The sequence below is a fragment of the Triturus cristatus genome, chromosome 2_1 (genome assembly GCF_964204655.1).
Source record: "Triturus cristatus chromosome 2_1, aTriCri1.1, whole genome shotgun sequence".
Classification (NCBI taxonomy): Eukaryota; Metazoa; Chordata; class Amphibia; order Caudata; family Salamandridae; genus Triturus; species Triturus cristatus.
Genome location: NC_140581.1, coordinates 1,048,374,909 through 1,048,401,513, shown reverse-complemented (window position 1 = coordinate 1,048,401,513; position 26,605 = coordinate 1,048,374,909). Strand labels below are relative to the sequence as shown.

At 47.9% G+C, this 26,605-nt stretch overlaps 1 protein-coding gene across 1 annotated transcript in view; it reads left to right on the top strand.

Annotated features, from left to right (window-relative positions):
* The first annotated feature begins 19,686 nt into the window (after positions 1-19,686).
* LOC146866328 (E3 ISG15--protein ligase HERC5-like) overlaps positions 19,687-26,605 on the top strand; it is a 389,340-nt gene continuing 382,421 nt past the window's right edge. The window contains exon 1 of the mRNA XM_085635608.1: positions 19,687-20,003. Coding sequence (XP_085491734.1) covers positions 19,766-20,003 — 238 coding nt within the window. The 5' untranslated portion in view covers positions 19,687-19,765. The remainder of the gene's footprint in view (positions 20,004-26,605) is intronic.

Sequence of the window (26,605 nt, the reverse complement as noted above, 5' to 3'; positions counted from 1 at the left end):
TGCTGCACAAATCTTTCCAGCTGTAAATCTGTGATGTGTCAACGGAACACTGGCATCCGAGGATGATGAGGGCTGAACAACAATAATTAACTAGCATTGGCATAGCCAAAAGGTCTCGCTTTTGGGACCTTATAAGTGTTTACCCATGCAACAGTTGATGTTGTTGCATCAAGGATATTGTGCTGCATAACTAAATACTTATAAGGTCCCAAAAGCGAGACTTATTGGCTATGCCAATGTTTGTTTCCTTAGTGACCTCACTTCCTCTTCTATGAAAGACCTCTCTGTTAGAGAAAGATTTAGAGGTTGAGGTCTGTGATTCTGCTGTGGGGACGAATAGAACTCTATCCAAAAGCCCTGTACTGTCTGAAGTACCCAAGGATCCTGCGTTAGTCTCTTCCACAACCCTCCCACCAACACCTCCCTAGCCTGAATAAGGCTTACCTGCATAGGGGGTGTTGCCAGAATTGTTTTGTCCTCTGTAGAAACCTCGGTTTTGTTTGCCTATGCCACTTATGTTACGGGTGGGGTAGAAATTTGAGAGGGTGGCGCCACCACGACCTCGATTTTCGAAACCTCTGGAGGCCTGGTATTATCCTTAACCGGTCACTCGACCCCTGAAGCATCCAGCCCTGGAAAAAGGCCATTGTGGAAAACTTTTTTGATCAAAGATTGGGCCTTGTCTAGGGCCGAAAGGTAGCTAGAGATTTCCTGAGCTCCTTGACAAATTTATCGCTGCGCAACAGTCCGTTAGCTAACGTGCCTGCCTCTGTGGTGGACATGTCTGCCAGTTGTGGGTCGATTCTCATTAGAAATGATCTTCTGCACTCGGTGGATAGGGCGCAATTTGCGTTCCCCAAAAAGCATAAGGCTCTCTGCGCCCACTCTAAGATTTCAGTCGGATCAAGAGTTAAATTAGAGTCTTTAGCTCTGACCGCTAGATCGAGGATTTGAGTGAGGGGTCCCGATACATCTAGTAATTTGTCCTGGCATCCCCTCCATGCCCTATCCAATCCCTTTTTGGGATCTTTGGCAAACTTCTTAAGGCAGGTCGCCACGTTGGGGTCCAAATCTGGGGTGTCTGTTACTTTGCTAGGGAGGGTCTAGGGCATTCAGATTTAAGAGTAGTGCGCACTTCGCGCTCAAAGCTTTGTCTAATATTATCTTGGACATAGTGCGCCACCTCTACACAAGGTACCCATTCATTCGATCTCGGGTGGATAATATTCCTTGGGTCAAATAAAAGGTTTTTATTTGGGGCCTTTGTACTCATAAGGTTAGTCTTACGTTTGCGTTTTACCACCTTGCGAGTTATCTCTGTGTCCTGGTCAGAATCTGACGTGCTGTGTGGCAGGAGAGGACTCCTCCGCTTTCCCAGGGTTAGAGAGGGAAGAATTACCTGATGGGCCAGAAGGGAAAGGACTGCCATACCCAAAGTCCTTAAGGACTGACGATGCCACCTAGGACAATACCTCTGCTGAGGAATTAAATGAAGGCTCACCCAACGAGGCACTTAGAGCTCTTTTTACCATAATTGTTTAGGGGTTTAGAGAAGGGTTGTAATGCCCTAATCAAAGCTCTGTTCACTGAACCCTGCACATGACAATCCAGGGCCTCTACTAACTGCTCTTCCATTTGGTACTCATAAGACACCTCTTCGAATTCAGCGTTGTCATTATAATCTGCATATTCATCATCCTCCTTGGCGTAGTACACCATCTTTACTAAAGGAGGTTCAGGGGGACAGCAATTCAGGGGTGAAGTAACCTTATTAATTAAACCAGACTCTCACTGGCCTAAAGCCTCAAGTTCTCAGACCTAAAACAAACAGTAGGTATTAAAAACAAAATTTTGCCTGATTAATTATGGTGTTTTTTAGAGGAGGGAGCCATCCCCTTGAGCTCTCCTAGGGCATAGCCTTACAACGTTTTTACGCCCCTTCGGGCGTTCCAGGGACCGGGGTAGAGAGTCAAATCACCAGCGCTGACGTGAGGAGACGCTCGGAAAGCAATTAACTCCGATCGGCTGCTCGCACATGTGCGTGGTTATTGGCAGGGAAACTGCCTCCTCAAGCAAGTGAGAAAACTCTGTCCCGCTCCACAAATGTAATATTAAAGAATCACACACTCACTGAATAAACCCAGCAAATCGCTGCTATGCGAGCGCTGAAACGCTTCACTATTGACAACTTTTACAATCCAAAACACATTACCATAACATTAACATGTATCAGAATAGAGAAATAACATGTGCTTAACTCGCTCCTGCAGCAGCAAAGAAAGAGGATGTACTTTGGTGTTATTATGTTAAATACCCTTTGAGCGGCTCTGTGATTGGTGGAGTGATGTCATCGCACAATAACTCACAAACCACCACTTACTTGTTAGCAAAATGGCCACTTTATTAAGACAGGTGCCAAATCATAATTTTCTGCAATGAAATAACTTTCCAAAGTTTGTCTTCAAATCTCCCCAAAACATACCTCCAATGTAAAACCCCACTCCTAACCAGAATACTGACCCCTGTTTGCATCTTCCCCTAATACTCATTTCCTGTTCACGTGACTGCTCCCCCCCCCTCCCCCGTTGGAGGATGGGCTAACCCGCTCAAGGCTGCCCACCCCCCCAGCAAAACCCCGCCTACCCAGGACACTATCAGGCCTGAAAAAATAAAAGGAAAACCTGTCTTAGTGTGGCAAAAGAAAAATAATACCAGCTTATGGCCAACCAAAAGAAAAGGGGAATAAAACAATGGCTATGGAAAAAAAGGGTGGGTGGGTGGGACAAAACTTCAACCAGCCCCTCCTCCCCGCTCCCGAGGGTCCAGTGATTTTCCCGCCCTTCCCTCCCCCTACTTATGACCTTCCCTTGCGCCGCGCGCCATCCTAATTGACTCCCTTGCCCTACACCTGGGTGGCCGCTCCATTGTGCGAAGCCACCCAGGGGGAGACCTGGCTCGCGCCCTGCACCCCCTGAGTCCCCCCTTCTAAGCATCATGGGTTATGTAGTTTAAAGTTTATTTGCTGCTGATTTTGCTTCAGTAAAGAAAGAGAAGCATAATCAGAAGCCTCCGTTTCCTGACATAGAATCTTGCACACACACATTTTGTAAGTAAACAAGATGTTGTCATTACCACACACTACCCGACTTGTAAGATTTTATAAATCAGAAATTTGCTGGATACCTTGTCAGAAATCAAATATTTAGTTTCCTACCGCTGACACGCCAGATTCAGCCACAGGTGTGAAAATGTTAATTCCTTTCTTTGCAGCTTTTTCCTAGCGTGGTGATGGATGTTCTTGCCCCCAGCACAGAATTTTCATTGCCACTTGGTAAGTCTTTGTTATAAATGACTCGCAGACATTAAGTCATTACAAAAACTTTATTCCCAGATCTTCAATACCATCACCAACGGACTGCATCTGGGACACTTCCCATCACACTGCCACACTCTGCCTCCCTCTCCCAACATTCCCATTCTGGAACAGCAAGCCAAACCAAGGGCATCGTCAACCCCCGCTACAGCTATAGTAGCTACAGCCGGAGTGGAGTTCTTGATGGACCTCTTCTGTCTGCAGCTCAGCAGGACTTATAATTTATGTGAAAGGGTGGGAGGCTGAGTGAGTGAAAGGATGGATGGATAGATTCATGGATGAATGAGTGAAAGGATGGATGGATAGATTCATGGATGAATGAGTGAAAGGATGGATGTAAGGATGGATATGTGAAAGGGAGAGTGGATGGATGGATGGATGGATGGATGGATGGATGGATGGATGGATGGATGGATGGATGGATGGAGGAGTGAAGGGTGAATGGATGGATACGTGAAAAGGTGGATGGATGGATGATGAGAGAAAGGATGGATGAATGGATGGAGTGAAAAGCTGGATGGATGAACAAAGTGAAAGGGTTGATGGATGGATGAGTGTAAGGATGGATAAGTGAAAGAATGGATGGATGAGTGAAAGAGAGGGTAGATAGATGGCTGGATTAAAGGGTGGGCGGATGGATGGATGAGTGAAAAGGTGGATGGGTGAGTGAGTGGAAGGATGAATGAATGAGTAAAAGGTTAAATGAGTGGATGGATGAGTGGATGGATAGATGGGTCAAAGGGTGGATGGATGAGTGAAAGGGTAGATGAATGACTGAAAGGGAGGATGGCTGGATGGAGTGAAAAGGTGGATGGAGCAGTGAAAGAATGGATGGATGATTGAAAGGATGGATGGATGAATGGATGGATGAAAGGGTGGATGGATAAGTAAAAGGGTGGAAGACTGAGTGAAAGGATGGATGGATGGTTGAATGGATGGATGAATGGATGGCTAGGCTTTATGATGGATGGATGAATAGGTTTTGATATGGATTGGGACGGATGGATGGACTGAATAGTGACTGACTGAATGAAGGATGAAAAATTGAATGGTGGATATCAGCTGGTGAATGGACGGATAAATGGATAGATGCTTGGATGGAAGAGACAAGCAAGATCTTCTGGAGAGGGTCGCAATTAATTGCTTCCCTTCCTTGGTGCCATAAGAACATTGATTTAAAGTGGGGAGTACTTTAATTTCCTAGCTACTCCCTTGAGCCAAACCACAACATAGCGCTATAAAACAAATGAAATGTATGTGAGAGTGGGGCTACCGAGAGATGAGGGGCACTGGTGGAGGGTAATAGTGAGGGATTTCGTGAATAAGGAGCCATGTTGGTTGAGCGATGCCAACAAAGATTGTTGCACTGGGAGACACCCGTGCTAAAGCTGGTCCTGCATTTGATCATTAAATCTCAAACTCAGTCCCACTCATTTTTCAGACCCTCCAGCATTTTGTGATTTCGGGAAATAATCTAAATATCAGTGAAGGAGAGCGATGAATGCAATTTTGACCATTATGGCCGTTAAAAAAAGGGCTCCCGGCTGACAGCAAAATAATTGTGACTTCTTATTGGCTGTATGTACACATGTAACTACATGCCATTGTATACCCGTAATAGCTGCTTCCTCCTGCCACATTATGAACTACAGAAGCAAATTTGCGATCATGTCTGTGGAACCTGTGGGACATCACGTTGAGAGCGTGCATTCTCTGGCGTGGTGATCTGGAGCTGCACGCGCATCACAGAACAAAGGAGTCTGACTATGGTGCCGCTCGGTGCGCAGAAAACAATTGTTGAGTAAAATTCTTCAGAAAGAGCATAAGACCCATTTTTCGATCACATATTTAAAAAATAAAGAGGTAAATTGCACAGATATGGTCATTGATTGCTACATTTCTCAATTGTCTCTCTAACGGGAAGGTAATCATTTGAACACATGGCTAAAAAGATTTAATGATGGAAAGCAGGGATAGCGCCCCCTCTTGTTTCACTTGCACAGCTCTCACTGCCATTTAGATACATATACCTAGGGAGACATCTGTGAGTGTGAGTGGTGGGGGTAGGAGATGAAGCATTTCTGTGCCACCCTCATTGGATGGATGCCATATGCTGTTTAGCTCAGGTTGAAAAAAAGCAGTTGCACCCACAACCTTGTCAGGAACACATGAACGGAGAGGCAGAGTCTTCAGTGTGACAAACCTAAAGCAGCGATGTATGGGTGGAGAAAAATTGATTTGGGCTGCTTATAGCCACAGCCTCAGTGCCAAAAGCAAAATATTAATACGATTTTATTAACGCCCCACAAAATATTATAACTGGGCTGCTAAAAATGATTGCACGTACAAATGTAGGGCCTTAGCAGGGAAAATATAAAATGCACATTGCAACAAAAGCCTTGGGACATCAAAACATTTTTAGGACTAATTTTAACAATGACGTGTAAGAGGTAGTTGTCTGAGCTGTTAGTTACAAGCTTCAGAATGGATTTTGTTTTCTTCACAGTATTCTATAAACAACACTTGCTGGTTTATCTGTTTTTAGTGGATGGTGCGGGTGTAAAATAAATCAGCGAACCTTTGCCAACTTTTACATGCCTCATTACAGCTGGTTCTTACAAAGGACCTACCCCTGGACTGACAATGCTGCAGAGGAGCAGCGTAAATAAATAAATAACTTTAAAATGTTATTTTAAAGACCCTTCTTCGTTCAGACAGGAATATATATTTAAAGAAAAACACATATTTCAAGTTATTATAAGATGCAAATATACCTTTTTTATTCTACCCCATTCGTCCATGTGTGTAGCTGTGAAGCAGCACAAGCCATGTGCTTTTTGGACATGTTTTTATGTGACACGTCATTTGTGACAACTTCAGACGCTTCTGTTTTTTCCATTAGAAATTGGCATCTTGAGGACTTGGGTATCTGAGGAACATTTCTCAGTGCCCCCTACACTAAATGCTCCCTTGAGATGCATCACTGGTGCTCGTTGCTCTGTGTGCATGTGCGCTTTTATGTTAGCTGAACTTCATTCAAATGGGTGGTGTTGGCCTCTGTGCATGTGTTATGATCTATCCGTACATTTGTACATGTTTGTTGTATACCTCTTCATGCATGTTTTATACAAGAGCCAAACCTACTCACTTTGTCAATGACTGGTTAAGCAATGAAGAGTTTCCTCAACTAATCTGGTTACATTTGGAGTTAGCCCACAGACAAAACTGCTCATGTAGCAAGAAAAGCTGTTCCACCATGGCCCTTTTCAACTTTTTGTGGTCCGCCATGTATTTTGACCATAAGCGACAGGCATCGAAATAATCATAAAAATTATACTAGACCTGCAGGTTTAGTAACTTGAATAATCTAAACTGTAATGCACTTGACCCATAAACTGGGTCCTAAATTTCATTATTTTTCAGAGCCGCCTTCTTCTTCATCATCACATATGAGAGCACCTTCCAATATCTGAGGCCAGCTTTCCTGCCATACAAACAAATCTATTTGGTTTGATTTAGGAGACTAAACGTTTCCTCCATGCATAATACGAATCTAGCCCACATGTAGGGTACACATGACCCCTGACTTGCCTCAAAAGGGTCATACATAGGAAGCCAAATTGCGATCACAAACGCTGAAATTCGCAGAATTTCAGCGTTTGCGATCGCAATTTGGGCAGTGTGCTATGTAAGAGACAAAAACCCACTCGCAGAATAAGGAATCGCAAAATTTGCGATTCCCTATTTTGCGAATGCATTTAAGGAATCCCAAATTGCGATTCCTTAAATGCAATGTAGGAAGCACCCAAGTTGTGCAATTTTGGCTTAAAGAATCGCAAATTACCACCAACGTCAGGTTGGTGGTAATTTGCGATTTCTTTGAAAAATGCACTTTTTTGCATTTTTCAAAGTGCAACGTGGCGTACATACATGCCCTTAGCGCATGTATGTGCACCACATGTGTACACATGCTTATTTCAGGGGTGCAACAGGGTGTCCTATTGACACCGTTGCAACCTTGAAATTGCATTCTCAATTTGCGATTCTCTAATTGGGAATCGCAAATTGAGAATGTCTTCCCATTCATTCCTATGGGCCTTCTAGCCCATAGGAATGAATGGGAAGGTATTCCTCATTTGAGAATCTCAAATTGCAATTTGCAAATTAGGAATATGTAGGATTCGCAAAATATTTTGCAAATCCTACCTACATTGCATTCTGCGATTCTCTAATTGCGATTCCCTAAAAATCACAATTTGAGAATCGCAAAAAACGTTTTACCTACATATGGCCCTTACTTCACTAATAACAAGGCCATCAGGGCAGGGGCAGGAATGTTTCTCAGTTCATCTTTAAAGAGTCACTTTTAATAAATATATTACTAGAGAATTAGGTGTTAGTGCACTGTCATTTTCAGATAGCACATTTTTATGTGAAATGGACAAAGAAGTTCGCACTACCCCACAAACCTCCCAAAAATCAACACACATGCTATCTTATCAAACCAGCTCCTCAGGCCCTGCCTGATAGCCCTATACACCAGTCTGACCATAATGGATGCTGATATTCAGTGGAACTTAACTTGATAGTTTAGGAGCACAACCCTTTTTCCTGTACCACTAGTGAGAAAAAAAGTCTACCATCCCCATAAAGTCTGCTAAGCACCTCGTAAACATCTTTATGTGTTGTGGGTTTGGGTCCATGTCTGTTGTTCACGGTAACTGGGTGTTGAATGTCTTTTATGTTCTTCATGGTTCTTGCATACAGCACACTATGGTGTTCCCATGCTAGTTATCTGTTCCTTGGAGCATGTCTTGGAATGCACCGTAGATATTCTGTTGCAATTTCAACTTTTTGTGGTGTTTTTTATTTTATTATATTTAATTTTGTTTGACCCCTGCCAAATATCTCTCGGAGAGCTAAACAAAAATTCTTATACAAAAATAAAACATCAACTACACAGTGAAGATACAAATTTAAAAAACAAATTTATTTATTTATTTTGGTATTTATAAAGCGCAACACTCATCCCATGGGATATCACGGCGCTGTAAGAAAAGAAGACTACTGAAACTGTGCTGGGGGGTTAGTTTTTGGGAAAGAGGTAAGTTTTTAATTTTTGGCGGAATTGGAGGTAGTTAGTGGTATGTCTGAGGTCCACAGGTAACTCATTCCATCTTTTAGCCGCCAAGTATGAGAAGGCGCGTCCACCAGTCCTTACTTTGTAAATGCGCTTGGGTTTCGCCAGAGCTGAGTTGTTGGATCTTAGATTCCTGTTGGGGATATAAAATTCAATTTTCTCTTGAAGGATAATGGGGCCTGTTTTATGAAGGGCTCTGTGCGCATGGCAAAGTAATTTGAAGGTGGCCCTCTGACGCATTGGTAGCCAGTGAAGTTTTTTTAGGCATGCAGAGGCCGAATCTCGCTTGCCTTTGTTACAAACCAGTTTAGCCGCCTGGTTTTGTAGGACCTGTAGGCGGGAGAACAGTTGCTCGTTCATCCCGTCGAACAGGGCATTGCCGTAATCTAGGCGGCTAACCAGGAGGGCCTGGGTGATTGTGCGTCGACAGTCCAAAGGTATCCAGGAGAAAATTTTTGCCAAGAGTTTGAGAATTGCAAAACCTTTGCCCCAGAGTATGCGGATGTGGTCTTTCATGGACAGGGCGTCGTCCATCATGATGCCAAGATTTCTGGCATACTGTTTCGGGACGGGGGCTGATCCCAGAGACGGTGGCCACCACGTGTCATTCCATGAGAGTTTGGCTCCTCCGAACAGTAGTATCTCCGATTTTCCGGCATTTAATTTTAGGCAGTGGTTGCGCATCCATTCTGCCATTTCGGAGAGACAGCTGTGTAGTTTTTTCTTAGTTGTTTCCGACCCTTCCATTGTCACCATCAGCTGAGTGTCATCGGCATAGGAACATATGCCGATGCCCCACTTTCTTCCAATGTCAGCCAGAGATGAAACGTAGACATTAAAGAGTGTGGGGCTTAGTGAGGCCCCTTGTGGGACCCCACAGCCGATGGGACAGGGTTTTGAGTGAAATTGGCCCATGCGCACAGCTTGGGTGCGATTGCTAAGGAATGATTTAATCCATCTTAACGCTGTGGATTGCACTCCTTTGCTCAGGAGGATGTTTATTAGGCAGTCGTGTGATACCGTGTCAAACGCCGCTGACAGGTCTAGCAGTATCAGAGCCACAGATCCCCCTTGATCTGTGATGCATCTGACACTGTCCGACACTGCCAGCAACGTTGCCTCGGTGCTGTTATTGGCTCTAAAGCCGGTCTGGGAGGGGTCCAGAAGTGAATTGTCTTCCAGGTATTTGGAAAGTTGTATATTAACCATTTTTTCCAAAGCCTTGGAGAGGTAAGGGAGCTGGGAAATTGGCCTGTAATTCTCCGGGTTGAGGATGTCGGATCCGGCTTTCTTCAGGAGGGGGGTTACAGATGCGTGCTTCCAGGTTTCTGGAAAAGACGCGGTGGTGAGGGACTGGTTAAAAAGTTTGGTGATGAAAGGGCAGAGTGTCGGTGCAATTTCAGAAAACACAAAATGAGGACATGGGTCTGCAGGAGAGCCTGATTTAATTGTCTTTAGAACCGATAGTACCTTGTTTTCAGAAAGTGGTTGAAAATTGGTTAGACGTGGGGAATTGCCTGCGTCCGGATGGACATTATCTTTGTCTGATATTGGCGAATTTTCGTCGGGGTTATCGGGCAGGGAAGAGGAATGTGAAGGGGTGAAGGTGGAGTAAATTTTATTAATCTTCTCGACAAAGAAGGTGCTAATACGTTCGCAGGCCTCAGTTGAGGGGGTGAGGGTTTGTGAGGTGCTGGATGGATTACTAAGCTCCTTTACAATTTTAAACAGTTCTTTTGCGGAGTTGTGGTTTTCATGGATTCGTTGCGTGAAGAATGCTTTTTTCGCATCTCGAATGGCAAGAATATATTGTTTCCGCTTAGTGACATAGTCTGCTCTGGTTTCTGAATCTTTGGTTTGTCTCCATCGATGTTCAGTTTTCTGGCATTCCTTTTTGAGGCTTTTAAGGAGAGGGGTGTACCATTTTTCCCTGGTAGTTGTTTTTTTTCTTAGTTCCCGCATGGGTGCTAGTTTATCTAAAGTTTGGCGAATTCTGGTTTCTAGCAAAGTGAGGTTATTACAGACGGAGGAGTCATCCTGCAATATGACATCTATCTCAAGAAAGTGATTTTGAAAGTTGGAGTCATTGATTAGTCTCCAAGCTCTGTTGGTGGTGAGAGGGGTGGATCTAGGCTTCGCGGATTTACCGAGGAGTTTAAAGGAGAAGGATAGCATGGAATGATCAGACCAGGACAGGGGGAGGATTTCCTTCATGGTAGTCGACTCAATGTTAGTAAAAAGGAGATCCAGGGTGTGTCCTGCTGAGTGTGTGGGGCCCTCAACCAACTGCTTAAGTTGCAGTATTTCCATGTCATACTTCAACTGTGACGATCCGGGTGCATTAGTATTTTCATAGTGGACATTGAAGTCACCAATGACCATGTAATTTTTGTGTTTCAGGCAGGATGGAAGCAATTGATTCAGTAGTTTGGTGCATATGCTGGTTTGTTGTCCTGGCGGGTTATAGACAACTGCACCGGCTAGTATGATGAGGTTCTCCGCGAAGATTTTAAATGGAAGAATCTCATGTTCGGGGTAGACAGGTGTTGTTTCCATGAGACATGTTAGGTGGTCTCTGAAAATCACAGCAACTCCACCTCCTTTTTTTTGACTTTGTCTATTATGTGTGATTATTTTGTATTCAGGGGGAAGGGCGTTGGCCAGGTCTGGAGCACTGGCGTCAGATAACCATGTTTCGGTAATAAAGACCAGATCAGGGGTCCTAAATGTTAGTATGTCCCAGATGTCTAATGCATGTTTGGGAAGAGATCTGGCATTAAAATATAGGCATTTCAGTTCCAGCTGGTTGCTGGTGGGGAGTGTGTGATGATCAGTTGGAAGTTGACCCAGGCTTGACCATCGACATGAGCGGCAAGAGATAGGTCCATAAGATAGGCCAGGGCCAGTTTGGATGCATGGAGGCGATCCAGCAACCGTGGTGGTTTTGTTAAGAGCTAGTAAATCATTGCGAGTGTAGCGGATGGGTTTGGCCGTGGATGAGCTGGAGCCTGTAGGGGGTATGACCCCTAGTCCCGGTCGGTCGCGGACGGGCGCAGATGGGCTTGCCTTAGGCGCGCCTTCGGCGTGCAAACGGCGCTCCCGCTGCGCTCGTCCGCTGCGCTTGCGAGGGAGGCACATTTAAAGAGCGAGGAGGTGGGCGTGGCCTCACGGGTGGGTGTGGCCTCGCGCTGAGCAGCGAGGGCGTCCGTGTGATCGTTCTTTCCTACGGTGCAGCGTTAGATCTGCTGTTTGGTATGGAGCCTGCAAGGCGGTGAATACAGAGAGGAGCTCTGTTTAGAGGTACAGACGTTTTTTAAAAAGTGAATTCAAACACAAAATACAATTTTAAAATGCGAGTCACAGCGCCTCCGGCTTCCGCCTCAGAGGTCTTCAGTTTCTGGCACACGCGCTGTCAGCTAGCGCTATTCATAGGCTGGGAGGTGGGAAGTGGGCGTGGCCTCACGGGTGGGCGTGGCCTCGCGCTGAGCAGCGAGGGCGTCCGTGTGATCGTTCTTTCCTACGGTGCAGCGTTAGATCCGCTGTTTGGTATGGAGCCTGCAAGGCGGTGAATACAGAGAGGAGCTCTGTTTAGAGGTACAGAAGTTTTTTAAAAAGTGAATTCAAACACAAAATACAATTTTAAAATGCGAGTCACAGCGCCTCCGGCTTCCGCCTCAGAGGTCTTCAGTTTCTGGCACACGCGCTGTCAGCTAGCGCTATTCATAGGCTGGGAGGTGGGAAGTGGGCGTGGCCTCACGGGTGGGCGTGGCCTCGCGCAGAGCAGCGAGGGCGTCCGTGTGATCGTTCTTTCCTACGGTGCAGCGTTAGATCCGCTGTTTGGTATGGAGCCTGCAAGGCGGTGAATACAGAGAGGAGCTCTGTTTAGAGGTACAGAAGTTTTTTAAAAAGTGAATTCAAACACAAAATACAATTTTAAAATGCGAGACACAGCGCCTCCGGCTTCCACCTCAGAGGTCTTCAGTTTCTGGCACACGCGCTGTCAGCTAGCGCTATTCATAGGCTGGGAGGTGGGAAGTGGGCGTGGCCTCACGGGTGGGCGTGGCCTCGCGCTGAGCAGCGAGGGCGTCGGTGTGATCGTTCTTTCCTACGGTGCAGCGTTAGATCCGCTGTTTGGTATGGAGCCTGCAAGGCGGTGAATACAGAGAGGAGCTCTGTTTAGAGGTACAGAAGTTTTTTAAAAAGTGAATTCAAACACAAAATACAATTTTAAAATGCGAGTCACAGCGCCTCCGGCTTCCGCCTCAGAGGTCTTCAGTTTCTGGCCAAAATAAATTCACTAAGTGTCCTAGTAGACCTACTACAAGTCAAATACGGGAATTGATCTGTTTGTGAAATCTAACAAGAGGCCAGGTGAAGAAGAAGTGGAAAGGTAATCTAGGGTAATTGAAGGCCAGCTGCAGGAAAACCCTCAGTTTGGCTTTTGCACATAGTGGGAATAACAAAACGTGGCGTCCTGGGACTTGGAACCACTAGCCCCAAGTCAGTACAATGCCACAGAAAACAGGATGTCTAGCAACGCTGTGCAATTTAGCTTGGCTTAAACTATGCTTCAGAATGTTACCACGAAGGACAATATAGCAAACAGACACTCTCAGACATTTTAAACATGTCTATTTCAAAGTGTAATTGTTGGACAGGCCACATGAAGGGCTTGCTCCCTCCCCGCACGACAGGGCCCAAACCCCGGACTCCCAGGTGTTACCCCCAAGGGCAACCCGCACCCCGTCTCCCAACGGAACTCCTGCCCCCGGACATCCATGTATCATGGGGCCGAACCACTACCGGCTCCCCCGGCCGGATCAGCCGCCATCTTGGACACTGCGCCACGAGGCCGCGCGGCCTCATCCCGACCCTAACCCTGGGCCTGGCCGGCCCCGACATCCCGGCACCACCATCCACCCAGGAGGTGAACGGACCACTTGGCAGGTCAATGGGAGAAAGAAGCGTCGAGGGCTCTCCCCCGCCAGGTGCCGATCACCCTCCAGCTCCCCCAGGCGCTGGCTCCACCCCCTGCTGGGTGTCTGGACTCCCTCATCCCGGACCCCCCGACCTCCAAGTGCGAGGGTCCGGACATCAAAGGGCGCCAGACCTATAACTAGGGCAGCTCCAGAGCAGGAGGGCAGTTGTATCCTGGAGTCGAGAGACACCGAGAGAACTCATCCTTGACGGACTACTGGCGCTGCCGTAGCCCTGCCTTGTGAACTATCGTCCTGCCTGCTGGCGCTGCCGCGGCCTTCTGCAACATCCATCCTCGTCGGGACCTGCTGGCGCTGCCGCGGACCGTTGTAACGACCACCTTCATCGGGACCTGCTGGCGCTGCCGCGGACCGTGTAACGACCATCTTCACCGGGACCAGCTGGCGCTGCCGCGGACCGTGTAACGACCATCTTCACCGGGACCTGCTGGCGCTGCCGCGGCCCGTCCAAGCTAGAACACCGAGCTCGAGGATTGTGAGCTATCCACCATACCATCTCAGCTACCAGACTGGTAACCAGACTGTCCCGCTACCCCCTTTCCCCAAACCAAGAGACTCGAATCGAGGGGACCCCTGAGTCCAGACCTCCTTGTACCATTTCATCGTACCTTAAGAAATCACCTATAAAGAACGCTAAATCTTATCCTTGTGTGGTGTATATCTGTGGGGGGGAAGTTATTCATCTGTACGATCGCTGGAGACGGCTCTCCCCGGAGACCTCTCCCCTTGTCCTCGGCCGACCCATCCGGTCCGTCTAACATTGGTGGCCAGCGGCGCGATCCGAATCAACGCGTAATCGTACAGAGAGTAGCTCACCCCACGACAAAACCACGATGTCAACCAAAGAGAGCGGTTCCACCGAGAAATTCCAGATGGATACATTGGAAGAGTATAGCCATCGCGAACTTAAACAATTCTACATGGAACTAGGCATTGCTACCACCGGCCTGAGTACCAAAGACGATTTGAAGCACGCCCTTGAGTCGTGGGCGGAAACCGGGGTCGCCGGATCCCCCGACCAAAACGGTGTAGCACCAGAGGGGAACGCCACAGCTCCCGAGGAGCGAGGAACGGGCCTCTCGCAGGGAGAGATCCAAGAAAGAGAAAGAACCAGATTACATGAGTTGGAAATGGCACGACTCAAGATGGACGGTGAACTAAAGTTAGCCGAGCAAAAACTAAATCTAGAACATCTGCGGCTCCGAGAAGAACGGGAAGAAAAACAGAGGCAGAGAGAGCTCGAAGAAAAAAGACTAACATTCGAACACGAGCGCAAACTGGCGGAAATAGAACTTCGGAAACAGAATAAAGAACCGGGGGTGCCTGAGCGACCGCACACCCCGGGAGCAACCGAGAAGAAAGTCCACATCCCCAAGGATGTTGTCCGAGAGTATGTCCGAGAGGACGACATACAACAGTGGTTCAAAGCCTACGAGATCGCCATGACCTCCCACCGGATCGATCGGAGTGACTGGGGAGCCGGCCTATGGGGGAGGTTCGTCAACGAAGGCCGCGATGCCCTACTACAGCTCCCAGATCATCAGATGTCATCCTATGACCACATGAAGGCTGCCCTCCTCACCCGATATGGGCTCACACCCGAAATGTACCGCCAGAGGTTCCGAGACTGCACCCGGATCCCGGGTACAACTTGGGTGGAATACGTCAACTATTTCAGCCGAACCTTCGAGGGTTGGATCAAGGGAAGACACGTAACGACCTACGAGCAACTCTTTAATCTTATGGTGTGGGAGCACCTGTCTAACAACTGCTTCGTCGAGCTCAGGCAGCACCTCCTCGACAGTAAATTGACTGACCCACGGCAACTCGCCGCCGAAGCTGACCGGTGGGAAAGCACCCGAGTGGGCCGGAGAGGGCCACACAAGCAAAACCGAAACCACCAAGGTCAGCACCGTCCCCGAGGAGGAGGAGGAGGCCAGGGGCGAGGGAGAGACACCATCCCGGCCACTCCCGCGGCCAGCACCCCGCCCCCGGCCGGCCGGGGCAACCCCCCGATGCGCCCGGGGTTCCGAGCCAACGTCACGTGTCACCGGTGCCAGTCGAGTGCTGGTGGTGCCCCTCCGTTTCAGAGACTTCCTACTAACTTTGGCCCACGATGTTCCCCTGGCTGGACACCTGGGCCAGGACAAAACCTACAGTCGCCTGGTGACCCACTTTTTCTGGCCGAAGATGCGGAACGACGTCCTCAACCACTGCCGGTCCTGCCCCACGTGCCAGGCCAGCGGGAAGAGCGGCCGTAAGCTCAAAGCCCCTCTGCAACCCTTCCCAGTGGTCACCACCCCGTTCGAGAGGGTAGGAATAGACATTGTGGGGCCCCTGGACCCCCGCACAGCACAAGGACATCGGTTCATCCTGGTACTGGTGGACCACGCCACCCGCTACCCCGAGGCTGTGCCCCTGCGAACTGTAACAGCTCCGGTGGTCGGCCGGGCCCTAATGGGGATCTTCTCCCGGGTGGGCTTCCCCCGAGAAGTCGTCAGCGACCGAGGCACAAACTTTATCGCGAAATATATGAAGTCCCTCTGGCAACAGTGCGGGGTCACCTACCGATTCACGACCCCCTATCACCCTCAAGGGAACGGACTAGTTGAGCGATTCAACCGCACACTCAAGGGAATGATTGGGGGATTGGAAGAGCCCCTCCGTCGCCAGTGGGATGTACTACTCCCGTGCCTCCTCTTCGCCTATCGAGAAGTTCCCCAGAAGTCCCTCGGCTTTAGCCCTTTCGAACTCCTGTACGGGCACCCTGTGCGAGGGCCCCTCAGCCTAGTCAAAGAAGGTTGGGAGATGGCCCCCCTAAAGACCCCCCCAGACGTCTTCAAGTACCTCCTGGCACTACGCAATCAGACCCGGCGCTTCAGGGAAATGGCAAAAGCGAACCTCGAGGCCAGTCAGGAGGACATGAAAAAATGGTACGATCAGAATGCCTCCTCCGTCGAATTCGAACCTGGTCAACAAGTGTGGGTGATGTCCCCCACCGAACCATGTGCCTTGCAAGATAAGTGGACGGGGCCCTTCAAAGTGGTCGAACGCAAGAGCCCCGTCACCTACCTCATCGACATGGAGTCCCCCCGGAACCCCCTCCGGGTCCTCCACACCAACAGACTCAAACCCCACCTTGTGCGCTCGGAACTCAGCCTCCTGATGGCTACAGACAGTGGGGCGGAAGAAGACTCCGAGCCCCTCCCTGATCTCCTGAAGACCCAGGAGAACGACGGTTCTGTGGACGGGGTCCGGCTCTCCGATGCCCTCACCCCAGAGCAACGCCAGGGCTGCCGGGACCTCCTGCTGCAGTTTGCTACACTGTTTTCCCTCACCCCAGGGATCACCCCTTGGTGCTTGGCACCGGGCCTACCGCGTACCAGATCGGGTGCGGGCCTGCATCCAAGAGGAAGTATCCAAGATGCTCACGCTCGGGGTCATTGAACCCTCGGACAGCCCCTGGGCCAGCCCGGTCGTGCTGGTCCCCAAAGCCGCTGCCCCCGGCACCACTCCTGAACTCCGATTCTGCGTCGACTATCGGGGCTTGAACGCTGTCACCCGGACCGACGCTCATCCTATCCCCCGAGCGGATGAATTGATCGACCGCCTGGGGGCCGCCCGCTACCTCAGCATCTTCGACCTGACAGCGGGCTACTGGCAGATCGGTCTCACACCCCGGGCCCAGGAACGGTCCGCCTTTTCTACCCCCGATGGCCACTACCACTTCAAGGTCATGCCCTTCGGCATGAAGAATGCCCCAGCTACTTTTCAACGTCTAGTGAACCAGGTCTTGGCGGGGCTCGAAGAGTTCAGCGCCGCCTACCTGGACGATATCGCTGTGTACAGCCGCCACTGGTCCGACCACCTCCACCACCTCCAAGAGGTCCTGCAGGCCCTCCAGTGGGCCGGCCTCACGATTAAGGCCGGCAAGTGCCAAATTGGTCAAGGGTCCGTGACCTACCTCGGACACCAGGTGGGAAGCGGTCTGGTGGCCCCTCTGCAACTCAAAATTGCTGCCATCCAGTCCTGGCAACCCCCCGTCACGCAGACCGAGGTCCGAGCCTTCTTGGGACTCACCGGCTACTACCGGCGGTTCGTGAGGGACTATGGCAGCATTGTGGGGCCCCTCACGGGTCTCACGTCCAAAAACCACCCGAAGAAGATTAACTGGACCCCCGACTGTCAAGCGGCCTTCGAGAAGCTGAAGGCCGCCCTGTGCACCGCCCCTGTGCTCCAGGCCCCCGATTACAGTCGGGAAATCATTGTACAAACGAACGCCTCCGACCACGGCATCGGGGCGGTTCTTTCCCAGCTGAACCCCGAGGGTCTTGACCAGCCGGTGGCCTTCATCAGCAGACGCCTCCTGGCCCGAGAACAGCGCTGGAGCACAATCGAGAGGGAGGCCTTCGCAGTGGTGTGGGCCCTCAAAAAGCTCCGGCCCTATCTCTTCGGTACCCACTTCCGGGTGCAAACCGATCATCGACCCCTGCAGTGGCTAATGCAGATGCGGGGGGAAAACCCAAAACTATTGCGCTGGTCCATCTCCCTGCAGGGAATGGACTTCACTGTGGAACATCGACCGGGCCAAGACCACGCCAACGCAGATGGCCTGTCACGCTTTTTCCGCCTCGACGAGGAGAGTCCCCAAGAGGATGGGTGACTCTCCCCGCCTTCAGCTGGGGGGGACGCATGTTGGACAGGCCACATGAAGGGCTTGCTCCCTCCCCGCACGACAGGGCCCAAACCCCGGACTCCCAGGTGTTACCCCCAAGGGCAACCCGCACCCCGTCTCCCAACGGAACTCCTGCCCCCGGACATCCATGTATCATGGGGCCGAACCACTACCGGCTCCCCCGGCCGGATCAGCCGCCATCTTGGACACTGCGCCACGAGGCCGCGCGGCCTCAGCCCGACCCTAACCCTGGGCCTGGCCGGCCCCGACATCCCGGCACCACCATCCACCCAGGAGGTGAACGGACCACTTGGCAGGTCAATGGGAGAAAGAAGCGTCGAGGGCTCTCCCCCGCCAGGTGCCGATCACCCTCCAGCTCCCCCAGGCGCTGGCTCCACCCCCTGCTGGGTGTCTGGACTCCCTCATCCCGGACCCCCCGACCTCCAAGTGCGAGGGTCCGGACATCAAAGGGCGCCAGACCTATAACTAGGGCAGCTCCAGAGCAGGAGGGCAGTTGTATCCTGGAGTCGAAAGACACCGAGAGAACTCATCCTTGACGGACTACTGGCGCTGCCGTAGCCCTGCCTGCTGGCGCTGCCGCGGCCTTCTGCAACATCCATCCTCGTCGGGACCTGCTGGCGCTGCCGCGGACCGTTGTAACGACCACCTTCATCGGGACCTGCTGGCGCTGCCGCGGACCGTGTAACGACCATCTTCACCGGGACCTGCTGGCGCTGCCGCGGACCGTGTAACGACCATCTTCACCGGGACCTGCTGGCGCTGCCGCGGCCCGTCCAAGCTAGAACACCGAGCTCGAGGATTGTGAGCTATCCACCATACCATCTCAGCTACCAGACTGGTAACCAGACTGTCCCGCTACCCCCTTTCCCCAAACCAAGAGACTCGAATCGAGGGGACCCCTGAGTCCAGACCTCCTTGTACCATTTCATCGTACCTTAAGAAATCACCTATAAAGAACGCTAAATCTTATCCTTGTGTGGTGTATATCTGTGGGGGGGAAGTTATTCATCTGTACGATCGCTGGAGACGGCTCTCCCCGGAGACCTCTCCCCTTGTCCTCGGCCGACCCTCCCGGTCCGTCTAACAGTAATAATCTGCTAAAAGAGTTTCCATTAATCTAGGGCTGAAAAGGAATGATTACAAGTAAAATAAAGTACCGGAATAATGCAACAAAACTTAATTTTTTTGCGGCAAAATTTGCAACTCTATCCCGCAACATCCTGGGGGGTTTTGATTTTTTAAATAAAAATGTCTCTCTTTTCAAGTTCGTAAAACTACTGTACTGACTGCGTCGGTTTTGATGCTTTGAAATTAGATTGTGAAATCCTTTTATTCACGTTTTCCGTTCCTCGGACTCAATTTTGCATTTCCAATCTCGGAGTTCTGGTTTCGGTTTCCTTTCTGCTGCTGCTGCTGCTCCAAGGTTTACGTAGACAGGGTTTGCCTCGAGGGCAGAGTCGTCACCGCCTTCTCCGGAAACGAAACTGAACTGTCACGCAACAGTGTATATAATATCGGCAGGCGTTCGGCGCTCTTGGTATTACGGTCCTGGACTGGTCATGGCGAAGAAAAGACCATCGGAGAGCGGTGTACTGGCAGGGGACGCTCTTCCCAATCTGTCCTCATCGCTGTGGTTCTATTCGGCTGGGGAATGCCAGCCGAGCCGGTGTCCACTGGAGTTCAGTGGTATTCGTCAGGTGAGCTGCAGCCTGCGCCATGTGGCTGTGGTGCTGAGCGACGGCAGAGTGGCCCTGTGTGCCACAGACGAGGCTGGAGGACTTCTGACTGGAAAACCGAGTGAGTGGCCGATGGCTAGCAGAATATGGTTTCTTTTATATGAAACGAAAACTTAAACATCTTCTGTCTGGGAGTTCCATTCACTTTGGCGATTATAGAACGTTGAATGTTTAGAGGGTTTTTTCAAATCGTTACATTTCCTAATAGTCTTTATTTTTTATTTTTTACTTCTGGCGTTAGCCAATATCTTCTGATGTTACTAACATTATACACGTAATATACTTTTAGGAGCTTTCGACCAGCCCTCTCCATTCAACGGTCTGTTGTTGTCATTCACATATTTCTTCTGCCCACGGGCAATATGTGTCAGTCCACTTCACCCTTTGGCTCTCTTCACTGTGAGTGATGGTGTTCTGCCCAAGGAGCGCATCCACACACAAGCGAGTTTCCTTCAGAGCCAGGCACTTCTAGGGCTGTGTGTACTTTTTGAGACCAAAAACCTATTTTTGCCCTTAGCCAGTGTTATTTTTATATTGACACAGGCCCAGCTTCCCAAACAATTGCATTTTATAGCAGCCATGACAAAGCAAAGCTGCAATTGTCAAAAGGCTGCAAGCCAACACCAACCCTATTGGCTTTGCCAATGCTTTCTTTACACTGTTTAGCTGTGACAGACAGCTCTGTTCAGGCTCTTGCAGCATATTATTGCGATAACATTAGTTTTCAAAATTTTTCCAGAGGGATATTAGTTTAATTCATGGGACTTTTCCAGCTCGAGTATGTGACTTCAAAGCAGAGGGATGAAGATCTTTTTACTTCTTGCCACAAGGAGTTAACCCCCACAAGAGGGTCTGGACGTTGTTCACTTCCTACCAGAGGGGTACTAGAAACAGCACACCTACCCAAGGCTCAGAGAGGGTATTAATCTTACTACCAATTTAACAGAGTGCTTATGTATAATATGGGAGAGTGTTGGTAGGTGTGGCAATTTAGGCAGTGGGGCCTTATCAAGCCTGCATTTTTAGCCTCATACATGAGGAGACCTCCGGCTTTCCTATCATTTTTATGTGGAGAACTCCGCAAATGTGGACATTTCTGCACATGTAAGACTGTCTTCGTAGTAAAAATGAGAGGGACAGAGGAATGGCTGGAAAATGAGACATGCTTATTATGAATAAGAGGCGTTTAGGGAGGAGTGAGGGGGAGTTTTAGGAGGGCTAAAAAGGGTTTAACCTTCCTACCCACAAAAGAGTAAGCCAATTGCTATTCACAAACTGCATTTTCAAACATACTACATTCAAAACGGTCTCACCACAGTTGTAAATATACTCCAGCTCAGACAAGGGGTGTGGGATAAATTCCGCTCTGCTGGTGGAGTTTGCAGAGTTTTTCCCACTCCGCGTTACTCTTGTGAAGCAGAGTTCCGGCGAAACTTCCCCAACCGCCGCGTGACAAGAGTTTTTTCTTGTGCGTCGCTTGCCAACTTTAAGTCGGTGAGCGAGAATTGTTGTCCCCTAGTGCATTTTTCGGGCACTATTGCGGAACCCAGTGAGATTTTCTCAATGCAGGCAGTCGCAGGTAGTCGCTACCGTTAGGGGTGAGAAAGCTGCCACTCGAGTAGAAAATAAACTTGAGCGGCTGCAAAGAAGCATTGCCCTCTGGCGCGGCATTAGGTGCTGTTCGTTGTTCGTGCTGATTTTGAAGCACAAGACAAGCTCCCGGTGCTAAAGAGCCATGTGACATGCCGATTCCACCTGCTCACAGAACTCTGCGGAGGTTTTATGTAACTGCAGAATTCCGCAGGGTGAAACGCCACACTTTCCCCCCACCCCTTGCTGAGACCTGGAGTAAGCCCCGCACCACACATTGCCAACCACTGGAACTACTATACCATTCAATAGAAAATAATGGAGGCAGAGACTTAAAATAAAACCCCTAAGGAAATAATATTGAAATCAATGAACCTTTTTCATCTTTAAAAAAAGATACACTCAGCTTATTAAATGTTAAATTATTATAGTTAATTAAAAAAACATTATTTTCTTAGGATTTTTTAATAAACGTATTAACATTATAAAATAAATGTAACTTCGTTTTTTGTTAAAATGAATGAATTCAAGGTAATCCTGTACATAAATGTTTGTAATTTTTATTAAATGTTATATACAATTAAACATATTACTGTATGTGAGACTTTAAAAAAAAAAAAGAAACCTTTAAATAGTTATGCATGAATTAAATACATGTAAATTATTTTTTTAACTACACTTGCAAAGTAATAGTGCTGTAACAATTTGGTGTATTTCTTCTAGCTTTAAATAAATATAAACATATTTTAGAATAATATTTAACATTAAAATATTTTTAGTCATTTTCTTGAACTTTTAATAAACATTTTTACTTTTCCCTGTACTCGATGGTTGAGTCCTATGCCTACGTGTGTAAAGTTACCAGTAGTAGCTTCACATTGGTTTCAGCGGGTGGGTGCATGTATGTCTATTTTTTTTAGAAAATGTATGTTGAGAAATGGTAAATAACCAAAAGTTACTTCAGAGTTAAGAGTAAATTTACACATGACCAAATCAGCATGGTTAAGTTTACCTTTGTGAACAGGCCCCTCCCTCTGTGTCTACAGTTTATTTCACAATAAAGCAAACAAATTTGTGAGAGGCAACAAACTGACACCAAGACCTTACAATATCACCACAATTTATAAACCATGACAGATGGTATTTCTCACTTCAATTTACCTGGGATGGGACTTGGGTTGATCACTGGTCAACCAGATTCTCTGGATTTTCACAGGAGAGGAAGTACTACCTCTCCAAACTCATTCTGAAAACGCAGTCATCGTTCATTCTGAAAACACAATCACTGTGTAGTCATATGTGCTGCAGTTACACATTGATCTAGTGGCACACACTTTACACTCTCATATCTCAACAGGGGTAATGTGATGGTCTTCCCACCACCTTCCAGCAGTTTTAGGCATCCATATTCTACTGTACTTTAAAGGATTTGGAAGAAACTGGACCAAAAGAACAGCACCTGCATGCTCTCTTGGATAATTGCCTCCCTAGTCCATGAGTGGGAAAAATGGAATTTGCGCAGCTGTGACCCACATGTTAAGAAGCCAGCGCAAAGGGGAAATGCCTGTTTTACCCAGTTAGCCTGGCTCTTAACTGTAGAGTCATACATAACCTAATGTCTGCTCCAATGCATAACAGCTCTGGTGGTCTTGAAACAGTGTTCACTAATTGCTCAAGGGGGAAGTATCGCCAAACTCCTGATGGTCTCAAATAACTCTCTACAGTGAAACTCTGGGTCCCGCGATGGCTCTAGGGGGCTGGCCTTAATAGCACAGGATATGGCTGCACATGTCTGGGTTCCCACACAGAGACTCTCCAAGGGCTGCACAACCTAGGGTGTGAAGTAGCAAGACCAGAAACTAACTGCAATGAACTCCACAGGTTGCAGTTTCAGGCTGGCACCACTTTCCTGACAAAATCTAGAGCGTTGTGCAGCTGTAAGGGCAGATGTTTAGTTTGTGCCCCTTGTGGCACCCCTTATGAACCAGGTTTGAGTCTCTGCATAGGCTCCACATCCTGTGATTCTGGGCAAACCACTTAATCTCCCTGTGACTTGAAAAAATAATGTGTCCTTGTGTAATGTAACTGGTGCTCTTGTAAAGCGCTCCAATACCTTCAGGTTGAGCTTGCACTATTTAAAACAGCAACAAAAACAACATGTCAAACCGTCTTTTCATCTGCCTGTTTAATCAGAATACTACACCACCTAAATGTCACTGCCCACGGGAGTGTAACTACAATAATGCAAGTAGTTCAGCGTTCACCACTGACCCACATGACGAGAGAGCTCTGGGGATCCAGATTCTTTAGGAGGGGTCAGTGGATGTGGTTTTATTGGCTGTACGCAAGTATAATTGCACTAATATTTTGATGTGCGTTATTGGTGTCTGGACTGGCATTCCAGTTTTACTTTGTATAACTGGGTTAAAGCAATTTTAGTTTGCTTTGAAGAAATGTTTTTGTTTTGCGATATATTGCTGGAAGTTAATTTTCTGTTTTCCTATGTCGTTTGATTCTTAAAAAAGGCATACTGTAGCACAGCCGCCTGGATGGTCTGTCAAGTAGTTGTGTGCTTCACTTTAGAATGTTGCTTTGCCCAGGATTAAACGTCCTCAGCACCTTACTTTACGAGTGATTTGCGGCGATTTGATTGTAATTATATAAGTAATAAAGTACCCCCTGCTTTACAAAATAAGAATAACAATTATACATAATGCATGCATTATACAATACATTATAACATATAACAAGGTCGAAGGCCGATTTCCTTTATAAGGTTATGGAACTACTCCGTGACTTGCAATATCCTTATCATGTATTCCAGGTGGTACTTTATCCCTTATAATACATGGTTGCACAATCACTTTTCCCACGAACCACTTAAAACCTTGGTGCGTAGCTCTTTCATATAAAAGAGCAAGCATGTTTTCAAACATAAAGAATACAAATAAAAACAGTCCAGTTTAAGTCAGTTAAAAAAAAAAAGCTGAAGTAGCTCAGAACATATAGAAATATGCAGAAAGATTCTAGCTTTGCTCTATCTAAGGAGTGGAAAAAATAAACATATTCCCTCTGCTTGTCATTGTAAGCTAATAAAGTAGAGCAGAAGAAAAAAAGCAACGTTCCAGTTGTTGCTTTAAACAGATGCTTTAATTATGCTCTGTGACCTTACTTGCCTTTCACCTCGGCTGCTGGCTCTGGCAGTAGGCATTGTGACGTCAGAACTCGACTGTAATAATGTCATCATAGTCGAGGTCTGACGTCTTTGCCTTACAATCTGCTACTTGTGTCACAAATCCCCAATTATAAAGAAATTAGTGACTGCAGTTTAAACAGGGATTACAGAATCCCATGTATTATATTAGTCTATAGCTTTTTCTTGTGTCTGAACTTTGTTTAATTGCTATCTGCGGTTCTTTGATTGAAAACAGAATTGGTGGAATCGATCCATTAATCGGAACACTTGTTTGTGGCTGTCTTTCCTCTATTGTTTAAAAGTCTGACGAAAATTAGATTTTTGCTGTATGAACTTAAGCCTGCACATTTGGGTCCCAAACCACTCAGAACTAAAATACGTCATGAAGGTATTCATGATGCACGGGTGGCAGGAGGACAGTTTTTGTTAACATTCGGCTTAGGGAGGAGAGATCTTGTTATAAATGTCGCCCCCATTAGTTCCCTTCTCCTGTGTAGCTGTTAAAAGCAGAGGCTGATGATGTTGGGTGTTGTGCATTACATAAAAATATACCTATATCCATGCGATGTCACCCGAACCCATCGGGGAAAAACAAAACTGTAATTCACTGTCACTCGTTTATAATTCTATAAATTACTGTCGTTTTTCTGTCCTCTATGCATAACTCTTGTGAACTAATTTCATGTTTTTTGTTTCACAGTATATGCATTTGGCACTTCATACCAGCCTTGTAATGTGAAAATTGTGTGTGTGTGTGTATGTTAGTTCTTGGATTGGGTGTAATGTACCATTGCTTCTGGGTGCTACTATCATCCTGCATTGTCTCCTGACTTCTTTTTCTCTAGTAACTTGCACAGTTCAGGGCATTGTAACATGGGGAAAAAGAAAATAATCCTGAAATTTTAATTAGATATTTCACTTAAGAGCATATATAGAGCATTTTTTCTTAGTTTAGAGGGTCTGTTTGATGTGCACCAGCTATAAGCAAATCTGTATTGCTGACCCATTCAGCGATTGCACTGGTGATATGCTACTGTCTGATCAGTTAATGTGTGGGGCCATTTATTCTGGTTACTGTGAGGCCCATTACTCATAGTTACTGTGTGGTGCCATTTTTGCTTATTACAGAGTGCGGCAATTCAAGCTCGTTAATATTTGGGGCCATTATTGCCAGTTATTGTATAAGCCGTTGTTTGATCTGGCATCTTTTGCGTTTTTCGTCTGTCTTTTCTGCTTTCTGATCTCCTGGTTTTGACTCTGTTTTTGGCCCAGGTTCCTACCAAGTGAAAGGGCAGGGTTTGCGGGAAACCTGCCCCTGAGGTTCCCACGGTCCGGTAGAAGGCTGACCTTGAGGGGGATGCTCCGTTACCTACAGGGGAGCAGGTAGCTGAACTGGGGAACTTATCTGAGCTGACACAAAGGCAGCAAGAAGTTGGTCCCATCAGGGAAGAATTCTGCACAGAGCAGAAAGAGTGCCCTTCTCTGGAAGGTTAGTGGCAGCAGGCTGCAAACCAGGCAGCTGGTGATCAGTCTGGATCACACTGGGTCTACTGAGAGAATGGTCTCCTGTACAGTGAGCCTAAGGTCGCTAGGCCTGGGTCAGCCTGTGAGCTGCTGGTACACCAGCACTCCAGGACCTTTCTACTGGGCCTGGCTCACAAGGTGCCTTTGGCAGGACATTTGGGGCTGGACAAGACCTGTGACAGGCTTGTCACCCACTTTTTGTGGCCCCAAATGCAAAGGCAGCCAGATGGACATTGCAGGTCTTGCCAAACTTTCCAGGTGACTGGTAAGAGCGGGAGGAAGTGAATGGCTCCTCTCCAACCTTTTCAAGTTGTTGGAACCCCTTTCGAAAGAGTTGGGATGGACATTGTGGG